The 13,585-nt window shown below is 36.2% G+C and overlaps 1 protein-coding gene across 1 annotated transcript in view; it reads left to right on the top strand.

Moving 5' to 3' along the window:
• mylka (myosin, light chain kinase a) overlaps positions 1-13,585 on the top strand; it is a 38,295-nt gene that overhangs the window by 4,927 nt on the left and 19,783 nt on the right. Inside the window, exon 2 of the mRNA XM_042763117.1 lies at positions 6,839-6,995. Within this exon, the coding sequence (XP_042619051.1) occupies positions 6,840-6,995 (156 nt within the window). The 5' untranslated portion in view covers position 6,839. The remainder of the gene's footprint in view (positions 1-6,838; positions 6,996-13,585) is intronic.

Raw genomic sequence — 13,585 nt, 5'->3', positions numbered from 1 at the left:
ACATTTCCATCACACGCTTGAGGTATTCGGCCAGTCACAGCACTCCTCGCTTTTCAGACCAATGAGCTTTGTAAAAATTGACATGTTTCAGAAAGGCGGGGCATAGAAGAGAAACAATAATGTACTGTATGTGGAAAATAATGTGTTTTTTGAATCTTAAACTGCGTGAACACATTTCATAACACCAAATACACCAAATTATGTTCTTTTTAGCAACATCATTTGACCCCTGTAAAATTGGGGTTAGACAACACGTTTCAGGGCCTACTCATTGTCATAATGATACCTTAGATTTAATACTTTTACATGGAATTGATGGTATTAAAAATCTACCACAAAAGAAAATAATAATGTAAATAATCTTCCTGATTTGTCTCAATTCCTCAGCATATCCAATAGCTCAGAAAAACTTGATGTTGTAACAGAAACTAAAAACTCTCTCTTTTCCAGAACTTTAGATAAGGTCGCTCATTTGCACTTAAAGAAGATTAAAGAAAACAGTCTGACAATATGGTAAAATGAACACACTCACACCTTAAAGAGAGCAGCATGAAGAATGGAGCACAGCTGGAAGAAAACAAAACTAGAGGTATTTTGTATTGCATGGAGGGAAAGTATTTATACTTACAGAAAAGCCTTCAAAACAGCTTGTCTCTCTTAGAAGAAAACAAACACAACTCCAGGTATTTATTTAATACAGTGGCTAAAAATAAAGCCAATAAAGCATAAGCAGGAGCAGACATTTCCCAACAGTACAGCAATAATGACTTTAAGACCTTCTTTACTTCCTAAATCAATACTATTAGAGATAAAATTATAACCATGCTGCCATCAGCTACAGTACTGCATCAGATAGTGCACTATAAATCCCCTGAGGAACAATTCCCCTCATTCTCTGTTATAGTAGAGGAATAATTGTATAACCTTTCAAATCATTCAAACGTAAAAAACATGTATGCTAGACCCTATACCATCTAAGATACTTAAAGAGGTGCTTCCAGAAGTCATAGATCCTCTTCTGAATATTATTCATTCTTCAATGTCATTAGGATATGTCCCTAAAACCTTCAAAATGGCTGTTATTAAGCCTCTCATTAAAAAAACACAACTTGATACTAGAGATTTAGTTAATTACAGACCAATCTCAAATCTCCCTTTTCTGTCAAAAATAGTATAAAAGGCGGTATCCTCTCAGCTATGTTGAAATGGTAACTCTAAGGACTTCCAGTCAGGATGTAGACCATATCATAGTACTGAGACTGCTCTCATTAGAGTTACAAATGACCTGATCTTATCATCCGGCTGTGTTTTTATTTATTTTTATTATTATTATTAGTGCTACTGGATCTTGGCGCTGCATTTGACACTATCAACCACAACATTATTTTGAGTAGACTGCAAAATTAGGTTGCATTAGTGGAATTGCATTGGCATGGTTTAAATTTTACTTATCTGATTGTCATCAATTCTTAGAAGTGACTCAGTACTAGGACTGTTGCTTTTCATGCTTTACATGTTACCCTTGGAAAATTTCATCAAGAAACATGGTGTTAGCTTTCACTGTTATGCTGATGATACTCAGCTTTAAATTTCTTTGCAGTCTGATGAAGCATACCAACTCACAAAACTAACGGAATGTATAGTTGATATAAAAAAATAATTATGAAAAAGAGGTTTTAATCATTGGACCAAAAACCTCCACATATAATAACTTAAAACACTGTCTAACAGCTCTTAGGGGGGTGCAACTGGTGAGGCTGCACTTGATGGCTGCTCTGTTAATTATGTTAATTCTTCGTCATCAATTAGGAACCTAGGTGTCGTCATCAATTAGGAACCTCGGTGTGCAGTTTGATAGCAATCTTTCCTTTGAAAAATATATCTAAATTATGATCTATGCTCTCAGTGTCAAATGCAGAAAAAAATAATTCATGTGTTCATGACCTCAAGGTTAGATTATTGTAATGCTTTCCAAAATGCAGCAGCTAGAGTTCTTACTGGAACCAGGGAGTGCGACTATATATGCCCGGATCTGTCAACTCTGCATTTGTTTCGTATTGAACATTGAATGCATTTTAAAATCTTGCTAATTACTTATAAAGCCCTGAAAGGTTAGGTCCTCAGTTCTTGAGTGAGCTTTTATCGCATTATTGTCCTTCATGTCTGCTGCAATCTCAAAACTCTGGCCATTTGATAATACCTAGAATATCAAAATCAACTGCAGGCAGCAGATCCTTTTTTTTTAGCTCCTAAACTCTGAAACAGTCTACCTAACATTGTTTGGGAGGCAGACAGACTCTTTCAGTTTAAATCTAGATGAAAGACCAATATCTTTAACTTGGCATACACATAACACACGATCACATTTCTACAATTCAAATCCATTAAAGGATTGTTAGGTTGCATAAATTGGGTCAACCAGAACCGGGAACACTTCCCATAACACCCGATGTACTCGCTACATTGTAAGAAGAAAGGCATCTACGCTAATCTTAGTTAGAATCTTAGCTAGATCAGATGGTGGATCAGCACCTAGAGACAACCTCTACAGCCCTGAATGTCAGCAGAGACCATGTCAACTACATGCGCCCCACAGACCGATCCCCTGCGAAAACCTCATCATCTTGACGATCATCGACACAAGACCACGGGAACCAGACAAGTCCTCTGAACAATCTAACCTGTGTTGCAGCCTGGAATTAGACCACGCCATGCTGGTTTCGTCTGGCCAGAGGAGAACTGGCCCCCCGACTGAGCCTGGTTTCTCCTAAGGTTTTTTTCTCCATTTCTGTTACCGATGGAGTTTTGGTTCCTTGCCACTGTCGCCTTTGGCTTGCTTAGTTGGGGACTCTTGACTGATTGCACAGACACTATTGGAAGAGAGCTGAACTGGATGATGATATCACTGAACCATCAATGAACTGACTTTAGCTGGAAAATGACTCTGTTATTGTCTTGCATCATTGACAAACTATTTTCCTGTTTGACACTGTAAAGCTGCTTTGACACAATCAGTATTGTATAAAGCGCTATACAAATAAAGGTGACTTTAGCAGTGGTTCTCAGTTGATAGGCTACCTGATAGGTTCATGAACAGCAGCTAAATACAGTCAAAACTGTAAATGATAACAGGCAACTAAACATATAATCTGAACAGTTTTTAAAAACAGAGCATCTTACACTAAACGACTTAGAATCACATACTTTTAAAAAAAAAAAACAATCTTGAAATATACATCTTCATGACTATATTTCTTAATACACTTAAGTATGCATTTATAAGGCACACTTTGTAATAATATCAAATGAAAACTTTCATTCTAAAGTACATTTTATATCATTATGGTTTAATAATCTTTTGTCTCGCTTTAAAGAAGTACGTTTTTTTGTTTTGATTTACATAATATAGCACATGCAAAGTACAGTACATTAAGTGTAGTGTGACATTAAATATTGCATTTTATATTACAAAAAAATATTTTAAATGCACTAAATTACGTTTATCATTAGAGATGTGCAATTTCAAATATGTTTATATACATGACAATAGAAGTTTCAATAGAAATGGCATTGTCAGTATATTCAACAGTACACTTTAACCATATTTAAAAGACGATAATTATGAAAGAAGTAACTATGAAATTACATATAAAGTTGCACTTTAAGACCTACTTAGGTCGGTCAAAAATCACTCTAAAGTTTAACTGTATTGCATGTAGTATAAATTTAAACTACATTTCACAATGCAAAAACATTATGGCTTTCTAAAATCACCAAAATATCAAACATGTTTGATATCCTCTGACTCAGTATAGTCTGTAGATAGGCTAAAAGATAATAAAGTCTGGGCTCATCATACACTACATGAGTAAATTATGTCAACAATGTCAACTGCTCAGTATCTGCAGACTGTTTCTGTCTTTTAACCAACTAGTGTTGCCTCATCCAGAAAAAACTCTATGCAAAAAAAAAAAAATATTCATTTAACATTTTATAATCATGATTTTGCAATTCTAATTTGGACTAGAGCCTAATTTGACTTTCATTTGGATTGATAACAGGACTTTTATTTGGCCGTGCAAGGAGGTCTGAAACAGGGAAGAAAGCTATCTATTAGCATTTTCATTCACCTCTCATTGCAGTTGCTTGTCTGATGCATGACTTGCTGGAAGTCCTAGATTTGAAATCTGACATCTTTGCTCATAGGACCACAGAACTTTCTGAGCCAATCACTGAGGCCATAAATGCCATGTGACAGGAAAATTACATCATGACAGTGCAGATTGGTTTATGACACCACAATAACGTATGGTCCAAGCCCTTCACTAATGACTATCCTGAGCTGTGATATCAAAGGCAGCAGACAGCCCAGCCTTTTAAGGGCTGTGTTACAATATAAAATCAGTTGTTTTAGCTGACCAGAAAAGGTTTCCGTTGAACTTGGTCACTGTCCAGATGTGCTCTTGCATGGTTGTTTTTGAGTGATGGTTTCTTTAGTTCTACTTTTCCATTCAGGTGGCATTCAGAGCTGTCAGATTGGTCGACTGGTGCAGCTGATGGTGTTTGGTCCATCACAAGTCTCTGTCTTGTTAGTGCAGAGAGTGTTTGCATAGTTTGTTGTAACTCACACTTCCTGAGTATTGAACCAGTAAAGCCCATTTAGACGTGTGTGGAGGTTCTTTGCACCCTTTTCTTAATTTCTTCTTTATTACTAATTTCCAGAACTGTAGAAGACATAGCAACTTTCTGCAGGATTGGTGGAACTGTGATACACCGTGTTCTTACATATTTCCTACCCTTCAACTTTCAGTTAATAAGCCAAAATCATTTTGCAATAGCTCATTCTGTGTAGCTCTGAAATCTCATTGGCATTTGTGTTTCCACATGCCTTGTGTAGTGCCATGTTTGGCGTCAATGATCAGTTTGTTAGTTTTTGTCTAAATTATGACTGATTGCAACAAGCTTTTAAAGATATAACTCATGAGAAATTAGACTTATTTGTGAGAGATTAGACAGAGTAATAATATAAGACTAACTCAGGTTCCTCTTGGTTACTTCAGTAAAGAAAAAAGCAACTTGCTCATTTAAATTTGTAAAAAGTACTTTCTGCAGTTCTATGTGTTATCTGGATATGATTCTGTTTGCTGGACTGAAATTAGTGGATGCTGGATAGTGTGTCTATGTCATAAGGAGTCTTGGATGTGTTTACAAGTTTGCCCTCTTTCAAAATATATAAAAATAAACGTAAAATATTCAGTTCCATTGCATGTTCTTGCCCCTAGAAATACACAGTTGCATTACAATTGGTTGTTTAATTAATATGACTACCACAACTATCACTTTGAAAGAGCTTGAAGAGTACAGTAGTTGAGAACAGGCTGAAGTTGGACCAGTCGACCGTATCTAGAGTTCAGCATAATGTGAGTGTTGTACAAAAGAAGCCAGTACTCAAAAACAGCCATGTGAAAGCAGGTCTGGAGTCTGCCAATAAGCACAATGGTGAAAAATCTGGACAGAGAGAGGAAGAGTGAGAGAGAGAAGGAAAGCCCGTCAAAGATCCAGCTGTATTTACCTATCCTGTGAGGTTGCATGCTTTGCATGCATGCTGCTCTATGTCACATTTGAACCCTTTAATTAAAGTTATAAAGCATCCTTTCGGCAGATCCAGATGAAGGAATAATTAATGCATGATGACTCCAGAACTCGGATGCTAGTCACTCATGGTGGTAGTCGATTGATTATGTTGATTACCCCAATGAATCGAGTGTAAAGACATCCTCTGTGTAAATCTGGAGTGCACAGCATGTGCTGACCACTCACTGGGACCGGCTAATTTGTTCAGCCTGAGAGGCGGTCGCCCCATGTGTTACAATCTGCAGACCTCTTAAAGAGGAAACAGCTGTGTTTTCACTCGCTGTTTCACTATATTTGAGTTTGCTTGTGTTTGAATGTATAAAATATGTACATTTGTAATGGTATTGCCTGTCCACTGGATTTAGGATAACACATGGTTACACAGTTTTTTACCTTTTATGGGTAGATGCAGTTTTATGAACACCATTTAAAGTATAAAATATTGACATGTATATTACTTGGTCTGTGGTCAGCTAGATTGTTTCCTTGGATAATGAGGTGAAGTTTATGCTTAAACTTTAAAACTGTTTTGTGCTAAGTAACCATATTTTTATAAGGGTTTAGTATAATCATTTCTAAATATGTTATAGCCTGTACTTGTTGCTATTGTTAGAGTAAGTGTAACATCTCTGTGCCACTAGCATCACCAAATGGAACTGCAAAAATATTTTAAATGGATTTCTCCAAACACCTCTCTATCTACCATTGATTAATGAATCAATGAATCACTTATAATTGTGTCTTCACATTAAGCTGCAAGGAGAAAGCATAGAAACATTGTCAAATACATGCATTGACTAAAACAACAACAACAACAACAAAAACCATATGACCCCTATACAGTAAGTGCATTATGAAAAGTACATCACTCTACAGAGACCCGCTCAAAAGCAGTATAGGTATATGAATATAGTACAGGTCATATGCAATTCATGAAAATCTTGAAACTCATTGGAGGGATCATAGTACATGTTTTAAAAAAAAGTATTAAACATGACTATGTAAACTACAATCAGATTATGGATTTTAAATGTATTCATTGTCTTGCATTCAGTGCATTGCATTGTTGTGCCTGTTCAAAAACCATCAAGCACCTTTATTTTTTTTATATTTTGCATTTTATTTTTGCATCAGCCACAATTTCAACAACTTAGGTGAAATTGACATGGAACTCAAATCTCTTCTGTTGTTCTTGTGTTTGCAGAATGATGGGTGATGTTCAGTTTGTTACAGGATCTCACGTCTCCAAGATGACTCTGACTCTGGGACGAGGTTCCCCTAGCCCAGAGCCTCCTGTTTTTACCCTCCCGCCACGTAATACCCGCATCTGCCAAGGGGGTACCGCGCGCCTGGAAGGGAAGGTGAGAGAGATTCTTCACAGCCATAATAGTTAGCCAGAAACTGATTCTCAGCAGTGCAATGAAGCAGACATTGTGTCTGCCAATGAATTTCATTCAAAACTCCCAACAATAATCTATTTTAGACTCTAGCTCTATTCCAAAACCTAGAGAGCTGCCTTGCTGTCTGCTGCACATATAGACAGCTGGCAGTAGTCAACGGATGGCCCTGTTTTTCTAAGCGTTTTCAAAAATGTGACCCTTCTTTTGAATTGTCAAGCCTTCCTCCCTCATCCTCAGCTGATAGCAGATAAATATAAAATCTTATGCAAGATTAGATGATGAGTTTTTTCTTTTGAAGATTCTTATCAGGCAAACATCTGTGTTTTATTACACACTGAGAGTGTGTTGGGGACAGGAAGAGGTGCGTTTGGACACTTCCATGTGGTCTCAGACTGACACAGCAGGCAAATACAGGAGAAACTCCAATAATATATGTGTCTTTTAAAGCTCTGTGTGTGCTTTCTGAGGCCAGGGGGAAGGAGACAGTCTGAGGGAGTAACCTTCAGAATTCGAGCACTATTTGCGGTACAGACATGAATAATATCTCAAATCACGCAGAGAGAGGACTTCACACTTGAACTAGTTAATCTTGGGTCATTCTAAAGTCAAGACAAATGGAATACTGGGTTATATTGCTTTACACTACTCATACTTTACCAGGGTAACCTAAGTTACTGAGTTACTGAGTAATACACGATATGCATAAGCTGACGTTTCACACTGTACATTCCTAAAGCCTAGGTTAACATTCTTATTTGTATATTTAGGGTGTAAGTGTCATTGAATGCACACATACATCACACAGTCCATTTATATAAGGGCTCTAGCAATTTTAAATGATTATTGCAGACTGTACTACCAAGTTTTCCCACTGCTCTCATTTTTCATAAGTGTTTATTTTGTTATTAAAAGGAAAGCCTGCAGCACAGTATTCTGCTCAAATATTTGTAACTTCTTTTTACTCCTAAGCAAAGAACTAAAAATAACTTTGATGTGAGTATATCAGGGCCTTAAAAGTAAGAATAAAATTGTCTCTCTCTTTTATTTATTTAATTTTTTTACTCTAATTGATGGCTTTGGTGTGTCACAGCCTTAAAACACTCGAAAAAATGCCCACAGTATGGCAGCAAGTTTGGGGTGGGCGTAGACCACTCACATTTTCTTCAGAGAATATAAAAATTGAGTTGTCTTTGTAATATACTGTAATTTATTGACATGCAGAATAACAAACATTCCATTTCAGGTCACACAGTCCTGAGTGTCTACTTTCTTTTTTTTTTTTTTTTTTTTACCTGTAGTGCTTCCATATGGCATGAGGGTTTTCTGCAAGTATAACTCAGAATTACTCCTGAAGTCTAAAGTGTTCTAGCAGACACAGGAAAGCCCTGAGCACAGGTACAGCTGCTGGATAGGGTGAATTTGTTATGGCTTTCAGTGGAAAGTCTGACAGGATCTCCTCTATATTCACGTATTAGCACTTTGGCGGAATTCACATCCATTATTACACAGATGGTCTCTGTTTTTGCTCTTAGCTAACATTCCTAGGCTGAGAACATCACCTGAAAACAACACAAAGAATCCAGCTTTATTTTTAACATGAACTTTCATACACTGCACTTTCTTAATTTGGTTTCAGATGTTGACTGGAGTCAACTTTTCATTTAATCCTGCTGTAGCTTGAAGGGTTAGTTCACCCAAAAATGAAAATTAGCTTAAAAATTACTCACCCTCAAGTCATCCTAGGTGTATATGACTTTCTTCTTTCAGACGAATCCAGTCGGAGCTATATTAAATATTGTCTTTGATCTTTCAAGCTGTTTAATGGCACTCAGCGGGTGTTGCAGTGCATCAGTCCAAAAGAAGCTAAATAAAATGCGCCCATACTTAACCTAGAGTGTCTCACACGGCTCCGGGGGGTGAACAAAGTCCTCCTGAAGTGAATCGATGTGTTTTTGTAAGAAAAATAACCATATTTAAATGTAATAATCATTTTTTAATCTAGTTTAGGCTCACTGTTGTACACGGAAGCAGCTCCGGGCTGATGACGTTTGAGGTCAGCGTTGCGCATGCGCTGTTCAGAAGTGACGAATGTGGAAGCACAGGGGAGAGATCAAAACAAAACAACGGTCACTAATGAGTACAAATATAAAACAAGGATTTGTAAAGAAGAATTTCAGAGGATTTCAATATAAGCCAAGAGGAGACTGGTTTTCCTTTGCTAAAGTAAGGAAACGTTGCTTCCTTTGCTACTGTAAACAAACGTTGGTTTAAACAAAACAAAACATTTTGAATATGGTTATTTTTCTCACAAAAACGCATCGATTCCATGGAGCTTTTTTTTATGGATGGGGGCTTTTTGTTTCACTTCTTTTGGACTGATGCATGCAACACCCACTGAGTGCCATTAAACAGCTTGAAAGATCAAAGACAATTTTTAATATAACTCAGACTGGATTCGTCTGAAAGAAGAAAGTAATATATACCTAGGATGCCTTGAGGGTGAGTAATTTATGGGCTCATTTTAATTTTTGGGTGAACTAACCCTTTAAAGCTTTTATATCTTGTCATTCATAGGGTCTATTTTTTCATCAGTATTCATTAGAATATAATAAAAATTAATGATTATAACCTATACATCTGTTCCCCTCATCTACATTCTCACCACCATTATTTAAAAGGAAGTGATGATTATAGATGTTGTGGATGTTTGGAACAAGTCATTTTTGAAGCTTATTTCCAATATATGCTCTTTTTTTCAGACTGGGGGATACTAAGAGTTCTGATTGTTTTCATTAAGGTGAAATTAAACTATTTTACAATGAAATCTTTTATTTCAAAAGATGAAGAATATATATATATATATATATATATATATATATATATATATATGTTTGAGTGAATAGTTTAAAATATGTGTGTGTGTGTGTGTGTGTGTGTGTGTTTCATTTTAAAAGACTGAATGTGACACTGAAGTTGTGAGACCTGTTCTAAGTGTTCTGTGAGACAGCAGAAAGAGCACAAACAGGGATTAAAATACCTTTGTCTTGTGACTCCTAGTTTCCTGTTGTACTCCTGTTTTCTTTCAGACCACTGAGAGGTGAAGTCAAGCATCAAAAGTTATACTAAGGCACGAGGTTTCACTGCAGGATTTGACAGATGGGGGTTTGGTTAAAATCATTTAGTTAAAGGGATAGAAAAACAAAAAGAAATATCAGTCATGATTTGCTCACTCTAATGTTGTTCCAAACCCATCATACTTTGCTTAATCTTTGAATTATAAATTAAGATATTTTTAATGAAACTTAAAAGGTTACTCTCCCTACATTGAAAGTCCAGATAACCAAAACTTACAAGATCCAAAAAGGTCATAAATGAGTTCATATGGATCCAAGATTTGTGAAGAGATACTTTATATGATTAAAACATTTATTTTTAGACTTTTATTTATTATCTAAACAATGATCAACAAAAATAAATGATCTGTTCATCATCTAATGCAGTCATATTTCTTTTTTGTAACTATTTGGTTACCTAAACATCAGTGGAGGGACAGATAGGGTTGGGAATTGATTCCAAAACAATCAATTAGGAATTGAGAATTGATTTCAAAGGTGAGAACTTATTCTATCAAATGGAATTCAATCCACTTTAAAATCCTTTTTCAGTTCAGCTGAGCTTATTTGCCTCTCTGTTGCTCGCTAATAGCGATGGCAAGTATGATTCTTTTCAAAATCATTTCTATCAAGCGGTTTGCACCTAAAACACACAATACAGACATTGATGTCCAAATGTGGATTTGTTCTAGACATATAAAGTACATAAAAAGAATAGAAGACTCTTATAATCTTCACAAATTAGCTTAAAGGATGAAACTGGGTTGTTTGGTTGTCCACAATAAAAGGTTTTGAGTTATACTCTGGACTACATAAAGAGATAATTGATGCAAATAATCAATGAATATTAAGGAAGTTATGAGGTAAGACTTCATGTCATTTAGTTACAGTTAGATTAGGTGAACATGTTCCTACAGTCTTTACAAAAAGGAATTGGAAAAGAATTGAAAGCAACAGTGAACCAGAATCGAACAGCCTAGAAACAGAAACCTCTCAAGTTTCATTAAAAAAATAGCTTAATTTGTGTTTTGAACTATGACAGAATTTCCATTTTTGGGTCAACTTTCCCTTTAACATGTATAGTTAAAATCATTTGTGTAAAAGCGGTGATCCATGTTTGATAATGGGGTTTGAAAAATGTATTCCCTTTAACATGTATAGTTAAAATCAAATCCTTGGGTTCTCCTTGGTTCTCCTTGGTTCTCAAGTAGTAGGCCTATTTACTTGATATAAAATAAAGTTGATTTAATCAGACACACGTGCACATGCATATATTCCCTTTTGCTAGATTTTATTGTCGGGTGTAAAATTTCAAGGGCACCATGTGCAGAGACCTTTTTCTGGTTCTCATGAGACAAGAGTGATCTAACACAAGTTACATTGTGATCTAACACAGTGACCTAGTCTCTCAGAGTAAGGATTTTAGACTGCTGTTTATATGTCTGAGAACCACCCTATTAAACAGGAAATGAGTGTCTGACTGACAGGTCAAGTGATTGACCAAAGTCTGCATATTTTTATTTATTTATTTATTTATTTATTACAATAGGCTTAATGGTGGGTTAATCTAAAATTGATTATATTATAATCAAGATAAAAACCTGATTGTAGCATGTGCTTTTAAATTTTACAAGATGCATCAGCAGTACATAAACCGATTGTGGGCAACCTGTGGCCATGTTGTCCTAGATCGCTGACCACACACACACACACACACACACACACACACACACACACACACACACACACAGAGGGACGAGGATAACACCATCAGAAACTACATTATTACTATTATAGTGTAGAGCTAGACATGCTCTAAAACTCTTCATAGGACCTCAGCAAGATCCAGTTCAGCAGCAATCTAATCACAATCCACAATAAAACTGTCAGACACCTCTCTCACAGGGACAGAGAAGCACATAGCTCATTTCTTATGGCTCGAAAGAGCTACAGTGGCATCGATATATCATGCTTTAGACGGTAGGTCTTATTTTAGTTTCGGAAGACTGGAATTGTCCGTGGTTATTCCATCTATATTGTATCAAAAAAACATCTGAAGACAAAAAAATATGTGATGATGACTCAGAGGAGCTGGGGTTAAGATCCATTTGTGGTTTATTTAACAGTAGAAGAGAGTGTTTACAAACAGCATAGGTCGTAATATCCAGAGTAACAACAGCAACACTGGCAGAACAGTAATCAAGGTCATAACAGGCTGGAAATCAGGGCAGGCAGCAAAAAACAGACAGAACAAATAATCCAAACAAACCAGGCAGTAGTCAAAAGGGCGGGCAGCAAGATTCAAGATAACAATAGTCCAAACAGAATCAAGACCTGGCAAGACTGTAGAAAACTAGACTATGGCAATTCAAGACTTCGCACTGAGCTATGCGTACTCAGTGCCTAAGTTGTCTGTGAAATGCAGAACAGGTCTGAGTGCAATCAGTCCATGTATGTGGTGGATTCTGGGAAATGTAGTCCAGGATCTAATACTCATGTGAGGGGGACCTAAAGTGGCCGCTGGGAGGATTTTCAGAGGTAATATACGTGACACAATATCAGTCATTATGCTGTAAGCATTTGGGAGTGGTGTCTATTATAAAGAAACAGGTTTGGGTTTGTTGATTTTGTTCACTTTTGTTGCTAAGGTGCCGACCCAAGTCAGAAGAGCACACTCTCACATATCTGTGTCTTTAGATATGGCATGGCTCTCTCCTTATAATATTAGATTTGCTGGATTTTTATAATACAGCATGCATTAATCATAGATGTAATTGCTTAAAACAGCGCACCTCTGCTCAAAATGGTCCATGATTTGAGGATCATTAACATCTTTAGTGTAAACACATGAGAAGAGGTACTTGCTAAAGTTTGGTTTGTCACTATTGGCAATAGTAATCATGATCTCGCTCTCTCACACTGTGAAAGGCAGTGAGACACTGAATTTCTGAAAATTGGGACTGAACAGGAGCTTATTAGAAACAGATGTGGTAGACTTTTACTTCCACATACTTACTGCTTTTCCTCTTTTTCTGTCACTTCCATTACAGCAGTTGTTTCTAATTTCTCAGTACAAAAAATTTGTTCACCAAAACTAACTAATAAGGATAAATAACATAGATAAAAAAAAAAAAAAAAATTTAAAAAATTAAAAAAGATGTTATTGTTAGGTAAGCAAGCATAGACATGAATGATTAGCTATCAAACTCCAATACTCAAGGGGGCAGCAGCTATTATGGAGTTAGCTAGACATTTAAAGGGGTCATATGAAGTTGCTAAAAAGAAATTGTGCTGTGTATTTGGTGTAATGCAATGTGTTTATGCGGTTTAAGGTGCAATTTATTTTTATTTTTTTCACATAATGTACATTATTGTTGCTTGTGACATTCAAAGTTTTGTTTTGGCCTGTTCTGTCTGTGCTACTTTTAAGACTTACAG

Source organism: Cyprinus carpio, chromosome A9 (assembly GCF_018340385.1).
Source record: "Cyprinus carpio isolate SPL01 chromosome A9, ASM1834038v1, whole genome shotgun sequence".
NCBI classification, from domain to species: Eukaryota; Metazoa; Chordata; class Actinopteri; order Cypriniformes; family Cyprinidae; genus Cyprinus; species Cyprinus carpio.
The sequence above is the reverse complement of the archived record's forward strand: the minus strand, read 5'-3'. Positions and strand labels throughout refer to the sequence as shown.